Raw genomic sequence first — 21,558 nt, 5'->3', positions numbered from 1 at the left:
CGCGCTCCCTAGGGGCAACTTTTAAACAGCCTGGGAGGGGGCGCTGCTGGCTCTGCCTGCGCCTCGTCAGCCTCCCTCGCGAGGACTGCCGGGTCCTGGCGGCTCCCCCGAGTGGCCTTGATGCCGGACAAAAAGGCCTGCCCGCCTCGGTCCCCTGCTCCACTGCAGAACACGTCTGCCCCGGAGCCGATCGCCTCAGCAAAAATGGGGCTGGATTCTCCTGAAATGTTACTTATTCCTTGACAGAGCGGCACACGGTGACAGCCATGGTGACAGCCTGGCAGCCTTGTGCCTGGGTATTCCTGTGAGATCAGCCAAATGGGATGAAGGCTTTGTTCCCTGTCCCTTCTGTTGTGAGAGGGGTTTTGCCTCTCAGCAAAGCATATTGCTGTTGCCTGGCTCCTTCTGTGAGTGGCATCTGCCATTGGGGCCCAGAGATGTGCAAAGTCCTTGTTCTCTTGCTTTCCAATATCCTCTGGCATTCAGTCAACACAAAGCAACCCAAGGCTTTCACCACAGCTGGTCATCATGGAAAGGTGCTTCTGGGACTCCTTGAGACTGGCTTCAGTAATTCTGCCATTGCTTATGTCAATCATGATTGCCTACATTATTTCGGACTCTTCTAGAGGTGACTTTGGAGTATGGAAATGCTCTATACAAACACAAAAGAACTTTGACCTGTTAGCTTGTGCTCAGTGACTTTGGTCCTAGAGCATTGCAGGTTATTGAATCAAAGTCTGGAATGTCCTAGAGCCACTCACACACAGGCCTATACCGACTTGGTTACTGGAAATAGTCTGCTGGGGGACTTCAACTTTTGAGATGTCTGCTGGAAAGACAACACAGCAAGAGGAAACAGTCTACGAGGTCTCTGGAGTGGGTAGAAGATAACTTCCCGACTGAGCTGGTGAGTGAGGCAACCAGGGAAGGTGCCCTGCAGGACCTTTTGCTTGTGAACAGAGAAGGACTTGTGGAGGATGTGGAGGTTGGAAGGCAAATCTTGGGCATGGCTGAGCAAGGACCTGCTGCTTAAACTGAGGGAAAAATAGGAAAATGTACAGGGAGTGGAAGCAGGGTTGTATAGCCTGGGAGGAATACAGGGGTGTCATCCGGAGGTGTAGAGATGGGATCAGGAAAGCCAAGGTACAGATGGAGCTGAACTTGGCAAGGGACATGAAGAATAACAAGAAGGGGTTCTACGGATACATAGGCAGGAGGAGACAGGCCAAGGAGAGTGTTCCCTCTCTGATAAACGAGATGGGAGAACTGGCTTCCTCAGACATGGAAAAAGCTCAGGTACTCAATAAGTGCTTTGCCTCAGTCTTCACTCGTGGTCAAGTTTCCTGTGTCTGTCAGGACCCTGAACCTCGAGGAGAGGGTGAGAGGAGTGGATTCTGTCCCACTGTGACAGTGGAACAAGTCCAGGACTGCCTAATGAAACTGGATGTGTACAAGTCCATGGGGCCATAGGGTATATATCCCAGGGTGCTGAGAGAGGTGGCTGATGTGGTTGCTGAGCCACTCTCCATCATATTTGAAAAATCATGGCTGTCGGGTGACTGGAAAAAGGGAAACATAACTCCCATTTTTAAGAAAGGGAGAAGAGAAGAGCTGGGGAACTACAGGCTGGTGATCCTTACCACTGTGCCTGAGATGATCACGGATCAGTCCCTCCTGGAACACATCTGAAGGCATGCATGAGATAAAGAGGCGATTTGAGACAGCCAGCATGGCTTCACCAAAGGTAGATCTTTCCTAACCAATCTGGTGGCCTTCTATGATGGAGTGATGGCATCGGTGGACAAAGGAAGGACGATGGATATCATCTACCTGGACTTGAGAAAAACCTGGTATCCCTCAGGGGTCAGTCTGGGGGCCGGTGCTCTTCAACAGCTTTATCAATGACATAGATGATGGAATCGAGTGCATCCTCAGCAAGTTTGCAGATGACACCAAGCTGAGCGGTGCAGTCGATACGATAGAGGGAAGGGATGCCATCCAGAGGGACCTGGACAGACTGGAGTACTGGGTCCATGAGAACCTAATGAGGCTCAACAAGGCCAAGTGCAAGACGTTGCACTTGGACTTGGGCAATCCCACATATTTATATGGACTGGCCAAAGAAGAACTTGTGAAGGACATGAGGCTCCTGCTGGATGAGAAGCTGAACATGAGCCAGCAGTGCGCGCTTGCAGCCCAGAAGGTCAACTATGTCCTGGGCTGCATTAAAAAGGAGTGGCCAGGAGGGAGAGGGATTCGACTGTCCCACTCTGCTCTTGTGAGACCCCACCTGGAATACTGCGTACAGGCCTGAGGCCCCCAGCACAAGAAGGATGTGGAGCTCTTGGAATGGGTCCAGAGGAGGGCCACTCAGATGATCAGAAGGCATGAGCACCTCTCCTGTGCAGAAAGGTTGAAGGAACTGGTCTTGTTTAGCTTGGAGAAGAGAAGGCTCCACTGAGACCTCATTGTGGCCTTCCAGTACGTGAAGGGAGTGTATAAACAGGAGGGGGAAATGCCTGTCCACATGTGTTGGTAGTGATAGGACAAGGGGGAATGGTTTTAAAGTAAGACAGGGGAGGTTTAGACTAGAAATTAGGAGAGCTTTTTTCACTCAGAGGGTGGTGAGGCACTGGAGCATGTTGACCAGAGGGGTTGTGGATGCCTCATCCCTGGAGGCATTCAAAGCCAACTGGATGCAGCTCTGGGCATCCTGCTCTAGTGGTTGGGAACACTGCCCAGAGCAGGGTTGAAACTAGATGATCTTTAAGGTCCTTTTTGTGATATATGTTCATCTGATTCGTGTCAGTATGGAACAGTGCTAGGGCCGCATGGTATGATGAATGTGACTCTGTCTTACATAGCCTTGTATAACCAGAAGTCTAAGAAAAACAGGAAGGTTAATGTGTATAGTTCTTGTACCTTGCAAAGGAATTCGTGTCACTAGAGAGCAGTTCTGTCTGCCTCTGGGTCCTGCACTGGCAATTTAATTCTTCCACAGATGTGGTTTCTTCCCTTTCCTCCCAGTGTCCCAGTCTCCCCCTCATTATAGTCGAATTATCAAATCTTCAGAAATATTCCTCAAATCCATGACCCTATTTGCTTTTGTTATTCCGAGCTCTTATTCCTAACAGTTCCAGCCTTTTTGCCTTCTTTGTGGTTGATTTAGCACTGCTATAGATGTGACTGGAGTGTCCCTGTGAATGGCCTGTGAGGAATGTTTCAACTTTTTTAACTTTTTTAAACTTTTAATGTTTTTTAACTTTTGGGACCAGTAAAACCATTGTATTGGACTTCTGGAGGGCTGACTTTGAGCTGCTCAGGACACTACTTGGTAGAGTCCCTTGGGAGGCGGTTCTGAAGGGTAGAGGAGTCCAGGAAGGCTGGGTGCTCTTCAAGAGGGAAATCTTAATGGCGTAGGAACGGTCTGTCCCCACGTGCCCAAAGATGAGCTGGCGGGGAAGAAGACCAGCCTGGCTCAACAGAGAATTGTGGCTTGAGCTTAGGAGAAAAAAAGAGGGTTTATAATCTTTGGAAAAGAGGGCGGGCCACTAGGGAGGACTATAAGGATGTTGCGAGGCTGTGCAGGGACAAAATTAGAAAGGCCAAAGCTCATCTGGAGCTCAATCTGGCTACTGCCGTTAAAGAGAACAAAAAATGTTTTTATAAATACATCAACACAAAAAGGAGGACTAAGGAGAATCTCCATCCTTTACTGGATGCAGGGGGAAACTTAGTTACAAGAGATGAGGAAAAGGTGGAGGTGCTTAATGCCTTCTTCGCCTCAGTCTTTAGCGGCAATACCGGTTGTTCTCTGGATACCCAATACCCTGAGCTGGTGGAAGGGGATGGGGAGCAGGATGTGGCCCTCACTATCCACGAAGAACTAGTTGGTGACCTGGTACGGCACTTGGATGTGCACAAGTTGATCTGGCTGGATGGGATCCACCCAAGGGTACTGAGAGAACTGGCGGAGGAGCTGGCCAAGCCACTTGCCATCATTTATCAACAGTCCTGGCTATCGGGGGAGGTCCCAGTGGACTGGTGACTAGCAAACATGACACCCATCTACAAGAAGGGCCCGAGGACTGACCCGGGTAACTACAGGCCTGTCAGTTTGACCTCAGTGCCAGGGAAGCTCATGGAGCAGATTATCTTGAGAGTCATCACACAGCACTTGCAGGGCAAGCAGGCAATCAGGCCCAGTCAGCATGGGTTTATGAAAGGCAGATCCTGCTTGACGAACCTGATCTCCTTCTATGACAAAGTGACGCGCTGGGTGGATGAGGGAAAGGCTGTGGATGTGGTCTACCTTGACTTCAGCAAGGCTTTTGACACCATTTCCCACAGCATTCTCCTCAAGCAACTGGCTGCTCTTGGCTTGGACTGGCGCACGCTTCATTGGGTTAGAAACTGGCTGAATAGCCGGGCCCAAAGAGTCGTGGTAAATGGAGTCAAGTCCAGTTGGTGACCAGCCACTAGTGGCGTTCCCCAGGGCTCAGTACTGGGGCCGGTCCTCTTTAATATCTTTATCAATGATCTGGATGAGGGGATCGAGTGCACCCTCAGTAAGTTTGCAGATGACACCATGCTAGGTGCGTGTGTCGATCTGCTTGAGGGTAGGAAGGCTCTGCAGGAGGATCTGGATAGGCTGGACCAATGAGCTGAGGTCAACTGCATGAAGTTCAACAAGGCCAAGTGCCGGGTCCTGTGTTGCAGGAAGCACGGCCGAAAGCATGACAGACACCAGTAGAGTCAGATCATGCTCCATTTTATTGCCCGAATAGCCTAACTTTTATAGAGAACTTAACAGGGGTGGACAGTGTTTCACACAAGATTATTGGTCAAAAGCACTCAGACAAACAGCTACAAGAAAACAACCCCACCTGCAAGAAAACAACCCCCTTGTGATTAGCAGTCACATAGACCTTGTCCTTGAGGCCAGCTACTGGTAACAATATTTTCCTGAATTCCTCAATTGGGCGATGTGGGAACACTGTCATGGGAACTTCTCATAGTTGCCCTGGTAGCTTGGTTTGCTCAGCTACAGCAAGCCATGGGATTTTTGCCGTTTCAAGAAATCCCTCAACAATTCCCCCTTCTTCTTTTGAGCAAACCAAGCTTGACACAGCAGTTTTACAAGTAACTCTTTAGCTATACTTACAACACACAACCATGATTACCACCACCATAAACCAAATCCTTAATCCCCTTGTGATTAAACCCAGCAACCATCTACACTTTGTTTCAAACAAGTCAGTGAACCATTGATTGAAAGGATTGATACCATATTGAATCTTTCTCATGTGCTCTTTCAGGAAAGTAATGGATTTGTGAATTGACTCATTATGATCAGAAAGGTTTAAACGGTACATTCCCTTAAAGTCCTCACACTCATTCCTTTGAGCCAAAAGCAAGATCCTGTAAAAGCAGATGTCGCAGACTATTTTGATCTGGTAACATCTCCTCAAGTATCTCTGTCGTGGCATAGGCTTGCCTCTCAGCCCAGCATACCAATTTTTCTAAGTTGTTACGTGTGGCCACAGATGCCACTCCAGGCACTGAAATTGCTAATGCCGCTCTAGCTGCAACCCCACACAATTCAACATTATCATTGCAATCCAATGCAAGCAATGTCCATTTATGTCTGGTGATCTCACGCAACTGTAACAAGCTAGGAGCAAATACAGTGAGTTTATCTATGTAACATGGACATCTGATAGCATTTGCAGGGATACCTTGCCAGGCCCCATCCCCACAAATCAGAAGCACATCAGGAGGTAAGGCCAAAGCTGTACAATTGTTCCAAACACTGTAGTTGTTACCCCTTGTCTCCATGCTATAAACCCCTAAACCCTGCTTAGCAGTGTCATTGCAATCACAGGTGTTATTTGTGTCTTTGTACCAGTATGGCCTTTTCCAGGTTCCTGTAGCAGGAATCATCTGATATCCATGGCTACGTTCACTTTTGTAGCCACCTTTCAGGTTGATACACATTTGACTACAGATACCAAGGTTTTGACATTCATCAATGTCTCCACAGTTTCTCTTATCTATAAACTCAAACCCAGCTGGACAGTCACATTCATTTATGATGCATTCCTCCAGGGGCTCATCACCCCAGTCCTTGCAGTCTCTCTGCTGGTTACACACTTTATTGATATCTGTGCATTCTCCACTTCTGCACTTGAATTTGCCAGGTCCAGAGCACTGAATAACATTGTTACAGTTTGCTTCATCAGTGCCATCCAGACAGTCTCTCACACCACTGCACTGCCTATTCCCATGGACACAGTTCCCATCTTCACATCTGAACTGGTCTGGCCTGCAGGTCCGAGAAGGGCAGTTAATTTCATCACTTCCATCCTTGCAATCAGGATCTCCATCACATCACCACTTCTTGTGGATACATTCACCTGAGCCGCACTGCACATCACTCGTAGAACACTTCACTGGAGGTGCAGGCCGGCGGCCACACTGCTCCAAAGATTCATCCGAGTGGTCGGAGTAGTCAGCATCATCATCACACACCCAGCTGATAGGGATGCAGGTAGAACTCTTGCACTGAAACTCATGAACACCACAGGTAGGAGGTGCACATTCCAGCTCATCGCTACCATCACTGCAGTCATCTTGAACATTGCAGGCAAAGCTTTTGGAAATACATTGCCCACTACTGCATGTGAATTCTGCTGCACTACAAGTCACAATGCCACAATTCTCTTCATCTTCTCCACTGTCACAGTCCTTTTCACCATCACATTTCCACGACACTGGGATACACTGGGTTGACTGAGGACCACAGCTGATTTCATTTACCCGGCATGTTCTCGTATGACACAGCTCAGCACTCTCATCAGACCCATTTTCACAGTCCGGATCCCCATCACACTGCCATCTATTTGGCACACACTGACCACTGTTGCACACAAAGTCAGATTCAGCACACGTCTTCTTCACACAAGCACTCTCATCACTGCCATCTAAGCAGTCTTCACATTTTGCTCTAGCACCGTCGGCAGCAGTGCACAGGCCGGCGAGGGCGAGCAGCAGGCAGAGTGCCCCACAGCGCGGCAGCACCCACCGCCACCCTGCACCTGTGTCACTTATACTGCTCCTATTACCCATGCTGTTAGTGTCAGTGGCATCCTCCTGGTACCGTTTCTGTCTTTGTCACCCCTTACTCTCCCCTTTTCTTTTTGCCACTGACCATTCACCACAAATGGATGAGACACATGATTACTAGTTAGGAAAGAGAGTGTAACGTCTGCTATACGGCTGCAGGCCGTGCCAGCTGCAACCCTAGAAGCTGTTTGTGAACGAGCCTGACGGTGGTCATTTGGCGGTGTAATCTGCGTCTCTGCACTCCTGCCCTGCAATAGAGCTAAATCGTCATTAATAGTCTGTAGAATGTGGCAACCCCACGGAATGTTATCCAGAAACATAGTTATAACACCGATCTGGGGACGAATAGTCTTTTTTGCATTGCAAGATAACTTCTTATAAAAAGAATGCCAGAGAGAAGCAGCACAGCCGCTGCTGCCGCTGCCTCCATGGTTACGTCAGACAGGCTGCAGGGTCCTGATGTCCGTCCCTCTGCTCTGTGCCGACTCGCCACATGTTGAGGGTCGGCTGCCGTTGTCCACTGACGCCTCTGGTCTCCCGTAGCAACTCGATCTCGGATGGCCCGTATCGCACCGCGATTACTTCAATTTCATGCGATTACTTCAAATGTCCCGCGTCCCCCCATGATTCCGCATCTCTCCACAATTCCCTTTTCCGCGTCTCTCCGCAATTCCGCGTCTCACCGCGATTTATTTTTCCGCGTCTCTCCACGTCCCGTTTCTCACCCCGTGGCAGTTGCCCAGGTCGGTTAGTAGGGTGTTTCAATGCTTCTCTCTGTGCGGTGGTCGGCTTGCCGTGTGCCTCGGATCTCACGGCGCCGCTCCGATGTCCCGGCGCTGCTCCGATGTCCCTGCGCCGCTCCGATGTCTCGGCGCCGCTCCGATGTCCCGGCCTTAGCCTGTTCGGGTCTCAGCCTGTTCGGGCGCCATATGTTGCAGGAAGCACGGCCGAAAGCACGACAGACACCAGCAGAGTCAGATCATGCTCCATTTTATTGCCCGAATAGCCTAACTTTTATAGAGAACTTAACAGGGGTGGACAGTGTTTCACACAAGATTATTGGTCAAAAGCACTCAGACAAACAGCTACAAGAAAACAACCCCACCTGCAAAAAAACAACCCCCTTGTGATTAGCAGTCACATAGACCTTGTCCTTGAGGCCAGCTACTGGTAACAATATTTTCCTGAATTCCTCAATTGGGCGATGTGGGAACACTGTCATGGGAACTTCTCATAGTTGCCCTGGTAGCTTGGTTTGCTCAGCTATAGCAAGCCATGGGATATTTGCTGTTTCAAGAAATCCCTCAACAGCCCGCAGCTGTCCCTTCTAGTAAATGCTTCCCATGTCTCCTTCTTGTCATCACTCACAGACCGCAGCCCAGCCCCTGTTCACACAGCTTTGCCCTGCAGACACCCCCTGGCAGCAGGGCAGTGATCAAAAGCATCTTCCTGCTTGCAGGTGCACAAGATCAGGTCAGACAAACCCAGATGTGTCTAGCAAAGGTGATGCTGGTGTGGTCTTTAGGCAGCGCAGTGTGTAATAGACCATTATGAGGTACCTGGCAGATGTACTGATTTCTCCTGATGAGGATCTTAGTGCTGTATTAACACCTGACAGTGCCAGTTCATTTTCCCTTCGGAGGCAACAAAAACCACTGACTTTAGAGGATCCTCATCTGAAAGCTGTCATCCCTTGCCTGTATTCTTAGTAACACCCCCTTGGAAGACTCCTTGGTGTGCTGTGGATCTGTAAGCAGCATGCCAAAGGCAGCAGCCTCCTGCCAGCAGCAGGACCCTGCCCTGACAGGGGGGCTCCTTCCACCCGCAGCTTCTCCCCGCAGCGCCCTGGGCAGCTCCCCGGGCAGGCTGAGTGCTGAGCCTGGCAGGCGGCAGAGGCCCTGCCCCGGCACATAGTCCCAGGGGACCCTGCTCTGCACCACAACCCTGGACACCCTTGCCTACACCCCCAGCTTCTCCTGCCTCCAGGAACTGCGGCTGCATTGCCCTCCAGCCAGAGACTTACCAGGCTGCAGGGCTGGGAAGTCTTCTCCCACAGTGAGCTCTGGGCATGCTGCCACTTCTGCCTGCCTTTAAGCACTGTGTCTCTGCAGGCAGTGTCCCCAGCCCTGCTGCGCTGTGCACAGGAGCTGCTCCTGGGCAGAGCTGTCTCTCTGCAGCGCTGCCCGCTTGCCACGAGCTCGCCATGGGCCCAAGAGCCCGGCCCAGCTCAGCAGCAGAGGCCCAGCCCAAGGTCTCCCTTGCACTGCCCCCCACCAGGCTCCCTGCACATGGGGCTGGGGCCACAGGGGAACCTGCTGGGAAACAGCCTGAAGGGATCCCTGTGTTTACCTCCCTCCCCTGGGCAGACAAACTTCTTGACAGCAGAATCACCTCTCCTAAAATAAAAATAAAGTTAATAAAATCTGTATAAGATTTACCTTCCTTTGTCCTGTCCACAGAATTGGCAGCAGGCTGTGGAAGCCCTTTTGGGTGAAGGTCAGAGGAGAGACAGTCAGGGGGACAGCGTGATCGTGCTGAATGGGTGCAGATTCTTCAGAAGAGACGATTGAGGATGATCAAGAAGAGGTTGCCCTCCACGTGAGGAATCTGTCTGGGTGCATGGATCTCTTCTATGGACTGGGCAGCAGACTGGGGGAGCCCTTATGGTTTAGGGACAAAAGCCAGTCAGGGTGACAGCATGGCAGGAGGTAAATGTCTGCAGCCAGGCTGAAGAAGTGGGCAAAATCTTATGTAAGCTTGAGTTCAATGACTCCATGTCACCGTGGGGGACTTTAATCACTGTGACAATCACAGGAAAGGGACACTGCTGGGTTCAAACATTCCCCATGGTTTCTATGGGTTCTTGGAGACAGCTTCTGTGCACAGCTGCCAGATGGGCCAACCTAGGTGACGTTCACCAGGATCTGGGACTTGCAAACAGGAAATCCTGTGTCTTGAAACTCCTCTTGCACAAGGCATGATGTAGTCCAGCTGCTTTTCAGCACATGGAAAGAGATGAGCTGTCATGGACAGACCTACACCCAGCGCTGCACATGCTCGCTCTTGTCTTTCCCTGCAGCCCACTTGACATGGTCCAGCTGACACAGGACCAGGTACATCTGTGTGCAGTATATTCAGGCGCTGTAGTCCTGCCTTCAGCATGCCACAGGTCTCCTAAAATGAGAGAGTTTAGATCCTAAATCAGGATGGGTTCCTCCTCCACTGTGGACACAGAGACACAAGTGTTCTCCTGCAGGCAGATCTGGCAGCCCAGCTGCAAGGGGCAGGCTGCCCCTCCACCTCAGCCCCTTCTGTGGTCTCCACCTCCTCTGAAGGCCAAAAGCTGTGCACCGTAGGGAGGCTGTGGCAGCCTACAGGAGAGCACGGCATCCATCCTAGACCATTCTCCCCACTCCCCCTTTTGTCTGCAGCACTGCCCTACTCCTCTCTCTCATCATGACATGGTGAGGGTACGTCTGCCCTTCCCTCGTGTACCACTCCTGCCTCCTGCATGGCAGACTGGGGGATGGTGCTGAGGCTCTGGCATGTACTCCAATTCACTCTGTAAATCCCATCCTTCTTTCAGAAGTGAGTTCTATGCAGTGAAGAGTTCAGTCACTCCGAGGGGCTGTTCCATCCCAGGTGCCTTTGCTCCCATCTTTTGAAAAATCCAAGCCCCAGGACAAGACTCAATCCCAACCATCCTGGGAGGGCTCCCAACAGCAGAAGCATGTTCGTGAAAGGGGGCAGTAGAGGTATCTCCAGGGCTCCACTTCCTTTACTCTGTGGCCTTTGCCACCATTTGGAGATGTCCCTGATCTGTTCCTGATCCCAAAAAGAACTGGGCAGAAGGGAGGTGACTGTTTCTCAGGACAAGAAGGGAAATCTCTCATGTCTCTCCTGAGCTGTGCCATCTGCATGCTGCTGACCTCACAGGCCTTCAAATGACACAGGCTGATGTCACAGGGGTTGCACTGCATCACCGGGATATCGTCACTGGAGCAGCGGCAGTGCCGGCACTTCCCTGCAAGGCCTGGTCCCTGCTGGGCACTGCTTGGGTGCTCCTCACCGCTGTCCTTCTGTGGCCAGGAGTGGGGTCAGCAGGAAGCAAGCTTGCACTGGGCGACCCTCGCTGACGGGCAGAGGAGCAGGGGCACCTTGCAGAGGATCTGTGGTTGAGGAGCCAGGGCGGGCAACCCTTGTCCTGAGCTGAGGGCCAGCAGCAAGTGAGATGGAGGGCTGCAGGAGGGTGACCATCACTTTTGGCCTGACTTCCATGTACCCAGTGCTCCTGCAGGTCTCCTCCAAAGGTAAGTGTGTCAGGAGCCCCTTTTCCAAGATGTGTCACAGGGGCTGTCAGCTGTCCAAAGCTGCAAGTCCAGGGCTTTGAGGGGAGGCTGGAGAAGGCTGTTGGCTGCTGTTTGGAGACTCCTGCCTGAGTGTCTCTCTGAGCTCAGGGGACAATGTGGCAGCCAGGACTCCTGGGTCCTGACGCTAGGGATGCCTTTATCCCTATGCCTTTTCTAGGCATGCCTCCTTGCTATGGGGGACAATCCAGGACCAGATTTCTCTGGGAGCTGGTGCCTCTTTGGGATGTGACTCTGGGACAAAAAAACATTATAGAATCATGGAATGTCCTGGGTTGAAAAGGACCTTAAAGATCATCTACTTTCAATCCCCCTGCTCTGGGCAGGGTTGCCAACCACTAGAGCAGGATGCCCAGAGCTGCATCCAGGTGGCCTTGAATGCCTCCAAGGATGGGGCATCCACAACCTCTCTGGGTAACATGTTCCAGTGCCTCACCACCCTCTGAGTGAAAAAAGGTCTCCTAATTTCTAGTCTAAACCTCCCCTGTCTGACTTTAAAACCACTCCCCCTTGTCCTATCTCTACCAACACATGTGGACAGGCATTTCCCCCTCCTATTTATACACTCCCTTCACGTACTGGAAGGCCACAATGAGGTCTCGGCGGAGCCTTCTCTTCTCCAAGCTAAACAAGCCCAGTTCCCTCAACCTTTCTGCATAGGGGAGATGCCTTAGCCCTCAGATCATCTGAGTGGCCCTCCTCTGGACCCCTTCCAAGAGCTTCACATCCTTCTTGTGCTGGGGGCCTATGGCCTGTATTCAGTATTACAGGTGGGGTCTCACAAGAACAGAGTAGAGAGGGACAGTCACCTCCCTCTCCCTCCTGGCCACTCCTTTTAAATGCAGCCCAGGACACAGTTGGCCTTCCGGGCTGCAAACGCACACTGCTGGCTCATGTGCAGCTTCTCATCCAGCAGGACCCCCAAGTCCTTCTCAAGTTCTTCTTTGCCCAGTCTATATAAAGACCTGGAATTGCCCAAGTCCAAGTGCAACACCTTGCACTTGGCCTTGTTGAACCTCATTAGGTTCTCATGGACCCAGTACTCCAGTCTGTCCAGGTCCCTCTGGATGGCATCCCTTCCCTCTATTGTATCGACTGCACCGCTCAGCTCGGTGTCATCTGCAAACTTGCTGAGGATGCACTCGATTCCATCACCCATGTCATTCATAAAGATGTTGAAGAGCACCAGCTCCAAGACCAACCCCTGAGGGACACCACTTGTGACCAGCCTCCACCCAGACATAGAACTATTGACCACAACCCTTTGGCTGCGACCAGCCAACCAATTCTTGATCCACCTAACATTCCATCCTTCAAATCCATACCTCTCCAATTTAGAGAGACAAATGTGGTGAGGGACCATATCAAAGGCTTTGCTTAAGTCCAGGTAGATGATATTCATAGCCCTTCCTTTGTCCACTGATGCCATCACTCCATCATAGAAGACCACCAGATTGGTGAGGGAAGATCTGCCTTTGGTGAAGCCATACTGACTGTCTCAAATCACCTCTTTATATCATGCATGCCTTAAGATGTGTTCCAGGAGGGACTACTCCATGATCATCTCAGGCACAGAGGTGAGGATCACCAGCCTGTAGTTCCCCGGCTCTTCTCTTCTCCCTTTCTTAAAAATGGGAGTCATGTTTCCCTTTATCCAGTCACTGGGGGCTTCACCCAACAGCCATGATTTTTCAAATTATGATGGAGAGTGGCTCAGCAACCACATCAGCCATCTCTCTCAGCACCCTGGGATGTATACCCTCTGGCCCCATGGACTTGTACACATCCAGTTTCATTAGGCTGTCCTGGACTTGTTTCGCTGTCACAGTGGGACAGAATCCGCTCCTCTCACCCTCTCCTCAAGGTTCAGGGTCCTGACAGACACAGGAAACTTGACCACGAGTGAAGACTGAGGCAAAGCACTTACTGAGTACCTGAGCTTTTTCCATGTCTGAGGAAGCCAGTTCTCCCATCTCGTTTATCAGAGAGGGAACACTCTCCTTGGCCTGTCTCCTCCTGCCTATGTATCCGTAGAACCCCTTCTTGTTATTCTTCATGTCCCTTGCCAAGTTCAGCTCCATCTGTACCTTGGCTTTCCTGCTCCCGTCTCCACAAATCTAGATGACACCCCTGTATTCCTCCCAGGCTATACAACCCTGCTTCCACTCCCTGTACATTTTCCTATTTTTCCCTCAGTTTAAGCAGCAGGTTCTTGCTCAGCCATGCCGGTCGCCCACCTCCTCTGCTTGAAGTGTCCTTCACTCTGCTCACCATGTTTGTCTTAGTTCATGGATGAACTGGATTAGATCTGCTTGAGTCTTCTGAGGCTCAGTCCAAGGCCTATTGCCTGCTGCACCTACAGCAGAGTAACTATTACTATCCCTTACTGTGCAGATTGACCTGATGAGTCTGGTCATATTAATCCCTTTTAATTCCCCTAGTTAGAAGGGAACATATTCCCAGACTGGGGCAAGCTGCTGAGCTTTGCAACAGCCACTCAAAGTCACCTGCTCTTGAGTCTTTCCACCTGAGTTTATCACACGTGACCCAACACGAATATCTTCAGGTTTCAATGGCCATTTCAAGTGCAGTGAACTCCAGCAATCCACTGCCAAGTCTTCCAGGATGCGTGGTGCCAGCCCACAGGAATCTCTTGATAACCTATGGTCTTATCCAGGCCATAGTTTCGAGTTCCCAGACTGCAGTGGCTGCCTTTCAATGATTGTGACTTATGTTAGACTCATAGAAGCACAAAACCATAGAGCCATGTAGATTGGAAAAGACCTCTCAAATCATCAAGTCTGTTAACCGCATGATGGCAGTCAGGATAATCTGCATCATATCCTTCCATGGCACCAAAGTCAGACTGACAGGCCTGTAGTTCCCTGGGTCCTCCTTCTGGCCTTTCCTGTAGATGGACATCACATTTGCTAGGGGAGAGTTGACTGGGACCTCCCCTGACTGCCAGGACTGCTGATAAATGTTGCAAAGTTACTTGGTAAGTACTTCTGCCATCTCTTTCAATACGCTTGGGTGGATCCCATCTGGCCCCATTGTGTATGTGTAAGTGGAGTAGCAAGTCGCTAAACATCTCCTCTTGGATTAGGAGGGCTTCATTCTGCTCCTCACCCCTGTCTACTAGCTCCGGGGGCTGGACACCCAGAGAACAACTGGACTTCCTACTAAAGACAGAGGCAAAGAAGGCATTAAGCACCTCTCCCTTTTCATCATCTCTTCTCAACTGTGTTTCCCCCCACATACAATTAAGGATGGAGATTCTCCTTAGTCCTCCTTTTGTTGCTAAGGCATTTATAAAATCATTTTTCAATCTCCTTTATGGCAGTAGCCAGACTGAGTTCCAGTTGGGCTTTGGCTCATCTAATTTTCTCCCTGCACAACCTAACAACATCTTTGTAGTTAATCCTCCTGAGTGTCCTGCTCCTCCATCCAAAGGTTATAAAATCTCTTTTTCTTACTGAGCGTCAGCCAAAGCTCTCTGTTCAGCCAGGCCGATCTCCTCTGCTGGCTCATCTTTCAGCACACGGGGATGACCTTTTCCTGTGCCTTTAGGATTTCATTCTTGAAGTGTGTCCAGCCTTCCTGGATTCCTTTGCCCTTCTGGACTGCCTCCCGAGGGACTCTGCCAATCAGTCTCCTTAACAAGCCAAATTCAACCCTCCAGAAATACAGGGAGGCAATACTGCTAACCCTGCTCCTTACCTCTCCACGACTCAAAAGCTCTATTAATTTGTGATTGCTATGCCCAAGATTTGCCTTCCAACCTTCACATCCCTCCCAAGTCCTTCTCTGTTCACAAGCAAAAAGTCCAGCAGGGCACCTTCCCTGGTTGCCTCACTCACCAGCTGCATCAGGAAGTTATTTTCCACCCACTCCAGAGACCTCCTAGACTGTTTCCTCTCTGCTGTGTTGTCTTTCCAGGAGACATCTGGGAAGCTGAAGTCCCCCACCAGACTGTATTTTCAGTAACCCAGTCAGTGTCAGCCAGTGTGTGAGTGGCTCTAGGACAAGGATTCACTCCAGATATTCCAGGCTTTCATTCAATAACCTGCCATGCTCTAGGACAGAAGTCACTGAGCACAAGCTAAAATATCAAAGCTCTTTTGTGTTTGTATAGAGCATTCCCATACTCCAAATTCACCTCTAGAAGAGTCCAAAACACTCCAGGTACTCACAATTGACATAAGCTATAGCAGAATTATTGCAGCCTGTTGCAAGGAGTCCTGGAAGTGCTTTTCCCTGATGACCAGCTCTGGTGAAGGCCTTGGGTTGCTTGGCTTGGAATGAATGCCAGTGGATACTGGAAAGCAAGAGAACCAAGACTTTGCACAAGTCTGATCCCCAAGGCTGCATGCCACTCACAGAGGTTGCCCAGGTGACATGTGGCCACGACAGCTTCTGCTGAGAGGCAAAACCCCTCTCTCAATGGAAGGGACAAGCAAGAAAGCCTTCATCACATTTGGCTGATCTCACAGTTATACACAGGCACAAAGCTGCCAGGCTGTCACCATGACTATAGCAGTGTGCCACTCTGTCAAGCAAGAAGCAGCATTTTAGGAGAACTCAGACCTATTACTTACGCTGCAGGTAAGTGGCCACTTTTCTGACCTTGTCAGGATTCTCATGCATTTGACATCACAAAGAAAAGGTGGTGTCTCCTTCCTAGTGAGGAATAACCCCAAGCACCTGTACAGGCTGAGTAGAGGGGGAGGATCACCTCCCTTGGCCTGCTGGCAACACCCTTCCGAATGCACCCAGGATTCTGTTGGCCTTCTTGGCCACAACGGCACACTGCTGACTCGTGCACAGCCTGATGTCCCCCAGGACTTCCAGGTCCTTCTCTGCAGAGCTGCTCTCCAGCAGGTCATTCCCAGCCTGTACTGGTGCTGCGGGTTATTCCTCCCTAGGAAGGAGACAGGACCCTGCACTTGCCCTTGTTGAACTTCATGGGGTTTCTCTCAGCTTATCTTTCTAGCCTGTCAAGGTTCCTCTGAATGACAGCACAGCCCTCTGGGGTATCAGCAACTCCTTCCTGCTTTGTGTCATCAGCAAAGTTCTTGAAGGTGCATTCAGTTACATCACCCACTTCACTAAAGAATAAGTTGTACAACAGGGAGGAACTTTGGAATGTCCCATAGCCCTGCACACAGGTAGGGCAATTCCTGCTCCAGGAATCAATCAGCACATTTTAGAGAGGGCCAGCCAGTGTTTGCTTTGTCTGCTTACAAGTGTGTTTCCCAGGAGAGACCCTGCTGCCTTCCAGGAGCTGTGAGCCCTGGAGCCCCAGGGCCATGTGCAGGGAGCCTGGTGGGGGGCAGAGCAAGGGAGACCTTGGGCTGGGCCTCTGCTGCTGAGCTGGGCCGGGCTCTTGGGCCCATGGCGAGCTCGTGGCAAGCGGGCAGCGCTGCAGAGAGACAGCTCTGCCCAGGAGCAGCTCCTCTGCACAGCGCAGCAGGGCTGAGGGCACTGCCTGCAGCTGTCATTGGGAGGACAATGAAGGGAGAGTTGTTAAAGACTGTGTGGAGTGTTAGAAAGCTGAGAGTATATGGAAAAGCAATGCTTGCAACCCTTAACACAGTAAGTATACGTGCATTGAAATGCACTGGAGTATCCTGGATGTGCCCTAGACCTGGATTTTTCCAGAGCAGATGAGGCTGTAGTCAGAGCATGTCTATTTCTTGTAGAGAAGGACATGCTCCAGCGCAGCGGTTCCCTGCCATACGGTCATTGTCCAGGCCCCAAGGGCTCCCCTGTCGTGGGCCAGCTGCACGCTGTGAAGCTGAGGGTGCAGGCAGGGGTGTCCAGGGCTGTGGTTCAGAGCAGGGTCCCTGCTGTGCCCCAGGGGCTGTGTGCCGGGCCAGGGCCTCTGCCGCCTGCCAGGCTCAGCACTCAGCCTGCCCGGGGAGCTGCCCGGGGCGCTGCGGGGAGATGCTGCGGGTGGAAGGAGCCCCCCTGTCAGGGCAGGGTCCTGCTGCTGGTGGGAGGCTGCTGCCTGGTGCAGCCTGCTCACAGATCCATTGTACATCAAGGGCATTTCCCAAACAATTTTTCTAAGCAAGCAAGGTTAAAATAGGGATTTTCTGCCCTATTTTCAGTTTCCTACTCTACTGGAAGGGAGAGGAAGCAGGAAGAAATCCAAGAGAAATATGAGCACATTGCTGAGACTCCTGAACTGGAACTTTGATGATCGGTATGTTTGTGAGCTGCTCCAAATGTACCTTCAGCCTCTCCTCTTCATATTGAAAGAAACAGCATCGACTTTGCTGACTCCATCTGGGCTTTCTGACAGGTCCTTTTCCACCTGCAAAGATGCACAAGCAGCTAAGCAGTCTCTTGCATATTGGCAGGTTTCTGAAGGGCAAAGTTTACTGTGCACAGATTTGGATGAGGCTGTGAGCAGAAACAGGAATAAGACAGGGAAACAGCTCCCAGAAAGAAAACCTTTAGGTATCAGGGATATGATCAGGGAATGAGAGGACGATTAATAAGAAGTCTCGTCCGAGGGAGAATTCATCAGAATACTCCATATTTTTTTCCATTCAGTGCAGACCTCTGAGCATGCCCCCTTGCCTCCTCTCCCACCCAGAAAAGCCTCTGCCCTCACAGCCATGAGTCCAAGGCATGGAGCAGGTATTCTGCAGCCAGAGCTCCAGCAGAGCAGAGGTGCATCTCTCCAGCCACTTGCCCATTTCCACCTGTGCTGCAACTGCAGAGGGGGTCAGCTGCCTGGGGGTTGTGGGCAATGCAGTCTGTGAGGCTGGGGAGAGAGTTGACTTTCCCTTCATGAAGGACCATCACCAGGTCATTTGGATATCTCCTTGGGTGTCCTTTCAATCTGTGAGCTGTCCTGCAGGCTGCAAATCTTTTCCATAGCATCTCTGTGTTATGTGAAACCCGTGGAAGAAGCAGAGAGATGCTACATGCAACTGTTGGGTTGGTGAAATGAATGATTGGTGTCCTTGACTAGAGGTGCGGTGCTGAGACTTTTTTCAGGTACCTTGAGAAAGGCTGGGCGTTGACAGATTGGCCGTGGATTCATCTGGTCTCAGCAGCATTTGGCTTCTTTTCAGGGTAACATAAATGTGATTGCCCTCCATCTACAAAAGCTCAGGTAGTTGGGGACAAGTCCAGCCAGCTCCCTCGCTCTGCTCTGAGCCACAGGGAATCCCTTTGCCTCTGAGGTCTCACAGCCATTCACTGTGAGTGCATCAGAAATGCTCAGGATTTCTGACTTCTGAGAACACTGTTTGGGCATGAAGAGTGGGAAGAGAATGTGTATTAAACATTGTCCCTAAAACTCCTTTCTGCCAACTGCATTATGTAGCACCGGAATGCAAATGTTAACATGCTGACATGAAGATGATCAGCATACCTCTCCTTCGAAGAACGGCTGAGAGAGCTGGGGCTGAGCATGGTGACCTCACTGCAGCTTTTCCGTACTTAAAGGGGTCTTATAAAAAAGATGGAGAGCTACTTTTTGATCAATCAGATAATGACAGGTTCAGGGGAATGGCTTTAAACTAAAAGAGGGGAGATTCGGAGGGAATTTTTCACTCAGAGGGAGGCAAGGTACTGAAACATATTGCCCAGATAGGCTGTGAATGTCCTGTTCCTAGAGGTGTTCAGGACCAGGTTGGATGAGGTCCTGGGCATCGTGATCTAGTGGGTAGCATCCCTGCCCATGGCAAGGTGTCTGGAACTAGATTATCTGTAAGGTCTCTTCCAACCCGAGCCATTCTGTGATACTATTCCTTTTTGTGTAAGAAGGGATTTCATATGACAAAATCTGAAAATAAAACCTTGCCCTCCTGCCATGTTCCTGTGCACTCCCTGCACTGGTCAGGTCTGATTCCCTTGCGAGACCAGAACCAGAGCCCCCTGTTCCTCATTCAAGACTGAACCTTAAAAATGAAGCTCATGTCATGGAGCTAAACCAAAGATTCCAGCAGAGAAGCAAAAAGCGTTTGAGTATGGCAGGGGAGGTCTAAAAGGAATGGCATAGGCTTCACTCAGAGAAACCTGTCCTAACATGTCGTTGTCTTTTACTACCTGTACAGATCTCCATACCCAACAGGCAGCACATGTCCAACAACAGCTCCATCACCGAGTTCCTCCTCCTGCCATTCGCAGACATGCGGGAGCTGCAGCTCCTGCACTTCGTGCTCTTCCTGGGCATCTACCTGGCTGCCCTCCTGGGCAACGGCCTCATCCTCACCGCCGTAGCCTGCGACCACCGCCTCCACACCCCCATGTACTTCTTCCTCCTCAACCTCGCCCTCCTCGACCTGGGCTGCATCTCCACCACTGTCCCCAAAGCCATGACCAATTCCCTCTGGGACACCAGGACCATTTCCTATGCAGGATGCGTTGCACAGGAATTTCTGTTTGTCTTTTTGATGTCATCGGACTGTTCCCTTCTTACCATCATGGCCTATGACCGCTACGTTGCCATCTGCAAGCCCCTGCACTACGGGACCCTCCTGGACAGGAGAGCTTGTGCCCAGATGGCAGCAGCTGCCTGGGGCAGTGGCTTTCTCAATGCTGTACTGTACACTGCCAATACATTTTCACTGCCCCTCTGCGGAGAAAATGCTGTGGACCAGTTCTTCTGTGAAATCCCCAAGATCCTCAAGCTCTCCTGCTCACATTCCTACCATAGGGATCTTGGACTTCTCACATTTAGTAGTCTTCTGTTCTTGGGTTGTTTTGTTTTCATTGTTCTCTCCTATGTTCAGATCTTCAGGACTGTGCAGAGGATGCCCTCTGAGCAGGGACGGCACAAAGCCTTTTCCACATGTGTCCCTCATTTGGTCGTGATCTCTTTGTTAATCAGCACTGGTGTGTTTGCCTACCTGAAGCCCCCTTCTATCTTTTCTCCAGCCCTGGATCTGGTGGTGGCAGTTCTTTACTCTGTGGTTCCCCCAGCACTGAACCCCCTCATCTACAGCATGAGGATGCAAACACTAAAGGATGCTATTGTGAAAGTGCTTTTATGGACATTTTTCAGGAATCATAAATGTCCCATATCTCTCCAAAGGTGACCCCCTGTATCCATTCAAACCTTGTGTTGCCTTCTTTTGCATTATTATATTTTGTCTTGTTTTCATATTTCATTATTTTTAACTGCTGGTGCTTCTGCTTTTCATCCCTCCCCACCCTCCCCCCAAATCCTTTCACTCCTACCACTGATACTGAGGAATGAACATGCATTGTGTCAGATGAAGCCCGTCCAAGCCTGTTTAAAAGTGTGTATCAATGTGGACTTTCTTGTAGCAAAGTAATAGCTGTATATAAATTAAATGGGACTTTTTCACTTCCTGATGGCTGAGCTTGTTGTTTAAAGCTCAGTATTGGTGGCATCAACCAAAGGGAAAGTACAAAATCCCAGGTGGGAGCTGGTCTTGAAGATGTCTGGCTCCTTCCTCCTGTTGGGATCTGTGGCTTTGAGTGGGGCAGTGGTGCTGGGCCAGCCCAGAGACAGGCCTGTGGACAGGAGCCACAGCACTGCGGCAAGTTCCCACAAGGCCACCACCCCAAAACTACTGCCAGGCCCCAGCCAGGCCTGCCTCTCCCCTCAGTCACAGCAATGATCCCAGGGACCAAGAGACACCTGGGGCAGGATGTGAGGGTGCACCAGCCCCAGAGCTCCTGGCATCCCTGGGCAGCACCAGCCCCAGCGCTCCTGGGCACCATGGGCACCAGGACTCAGACCGATTTAAGGTACCACAGAAAAGTTCTCAGAAATACTGCCAGATATCACATAACTACAGAACGTTTGAGGTTGGAAGGGAGCTCTGGAGGTTTCCTAGGCCAACCCCAAGCAGGATCAGCCTGAGCAGGTTGTCCAACTCCATGTCCAAATGGGATCTGACTGCCTCTAGGGATGAAGCTTCCACAGCTTCTCTGAGCAACCCATGCCACTCATCAACCAAAGTCACAGTACAGAAGTGCTTTCCTGTGTTCAGATGGTTTTGCCAATGTTTCATTTGGTGCCCACTGTCTCACTGGGTGCCAGAGAAAAGACTTGGGCTGCCTTGTCTTTATCTAA

The 21,558-nt window shown here is 50.8% G+C and overlaps 2 protein-coding genes across 2 annotated transcripts; one reads left to right on the top strand and one right to left on the bottom strand.

Moving 5' to 3' along the window:
* Window positions 1–1,864: 1,864 nt before the first annotated feature.
* LOC116500326 (very low-density lipoprotein receptor-like) lies at window positions 1,865–7,119 on the bottom strand (the record flags this gene model as incomplete). Its single annotated transcript, XM_032205250.1, is given in 2 exon segments — window positions 1,865–2,041; window positions 5,848–7,119. Coding segments are annotated over 2 exon segments (1,449 nt in total), but the record flags the coding sequence as incomplete, so codon positions are not given.
* A 12,472-nt stretch (window positions 7,120–19,591) lies between these two features.
* Window positions 19,592–20,551, top strand: LOC116500325 (olfactory receptor 14A16-like). Its single transcript, XM_032205249.1, has one exon. The coding sequence runs from the start codon at window positions 19,592–19,594 to the stop codon at window positions 20,549–20,551; it is 960 nt and encodes a 319-aa protein (XP_032061140.1).
* The last annotated feature ends 1,007 nt before the right edge of the window (window positions 20,552–21,558 follow it).

Source organism: Aythya fuligula, chromosome 34 (assembly GCF_009819795.1).
Source record: "Aythya fuligula isolate bAytFul2 chromosome 34, bAytFul2.pri, whole genome shotgun sequence".
Classification (NCBI taxonomy): Eukaryota; Metazoa; Chordata; class Aves; order Anseriformes; family Anatidae; genus Aythya; species Aythya fuligula.
Note: the sequence above shows the minus strand (reverse complement) of the source record. Positions and strands in the feature narration are given on the sequence as shown.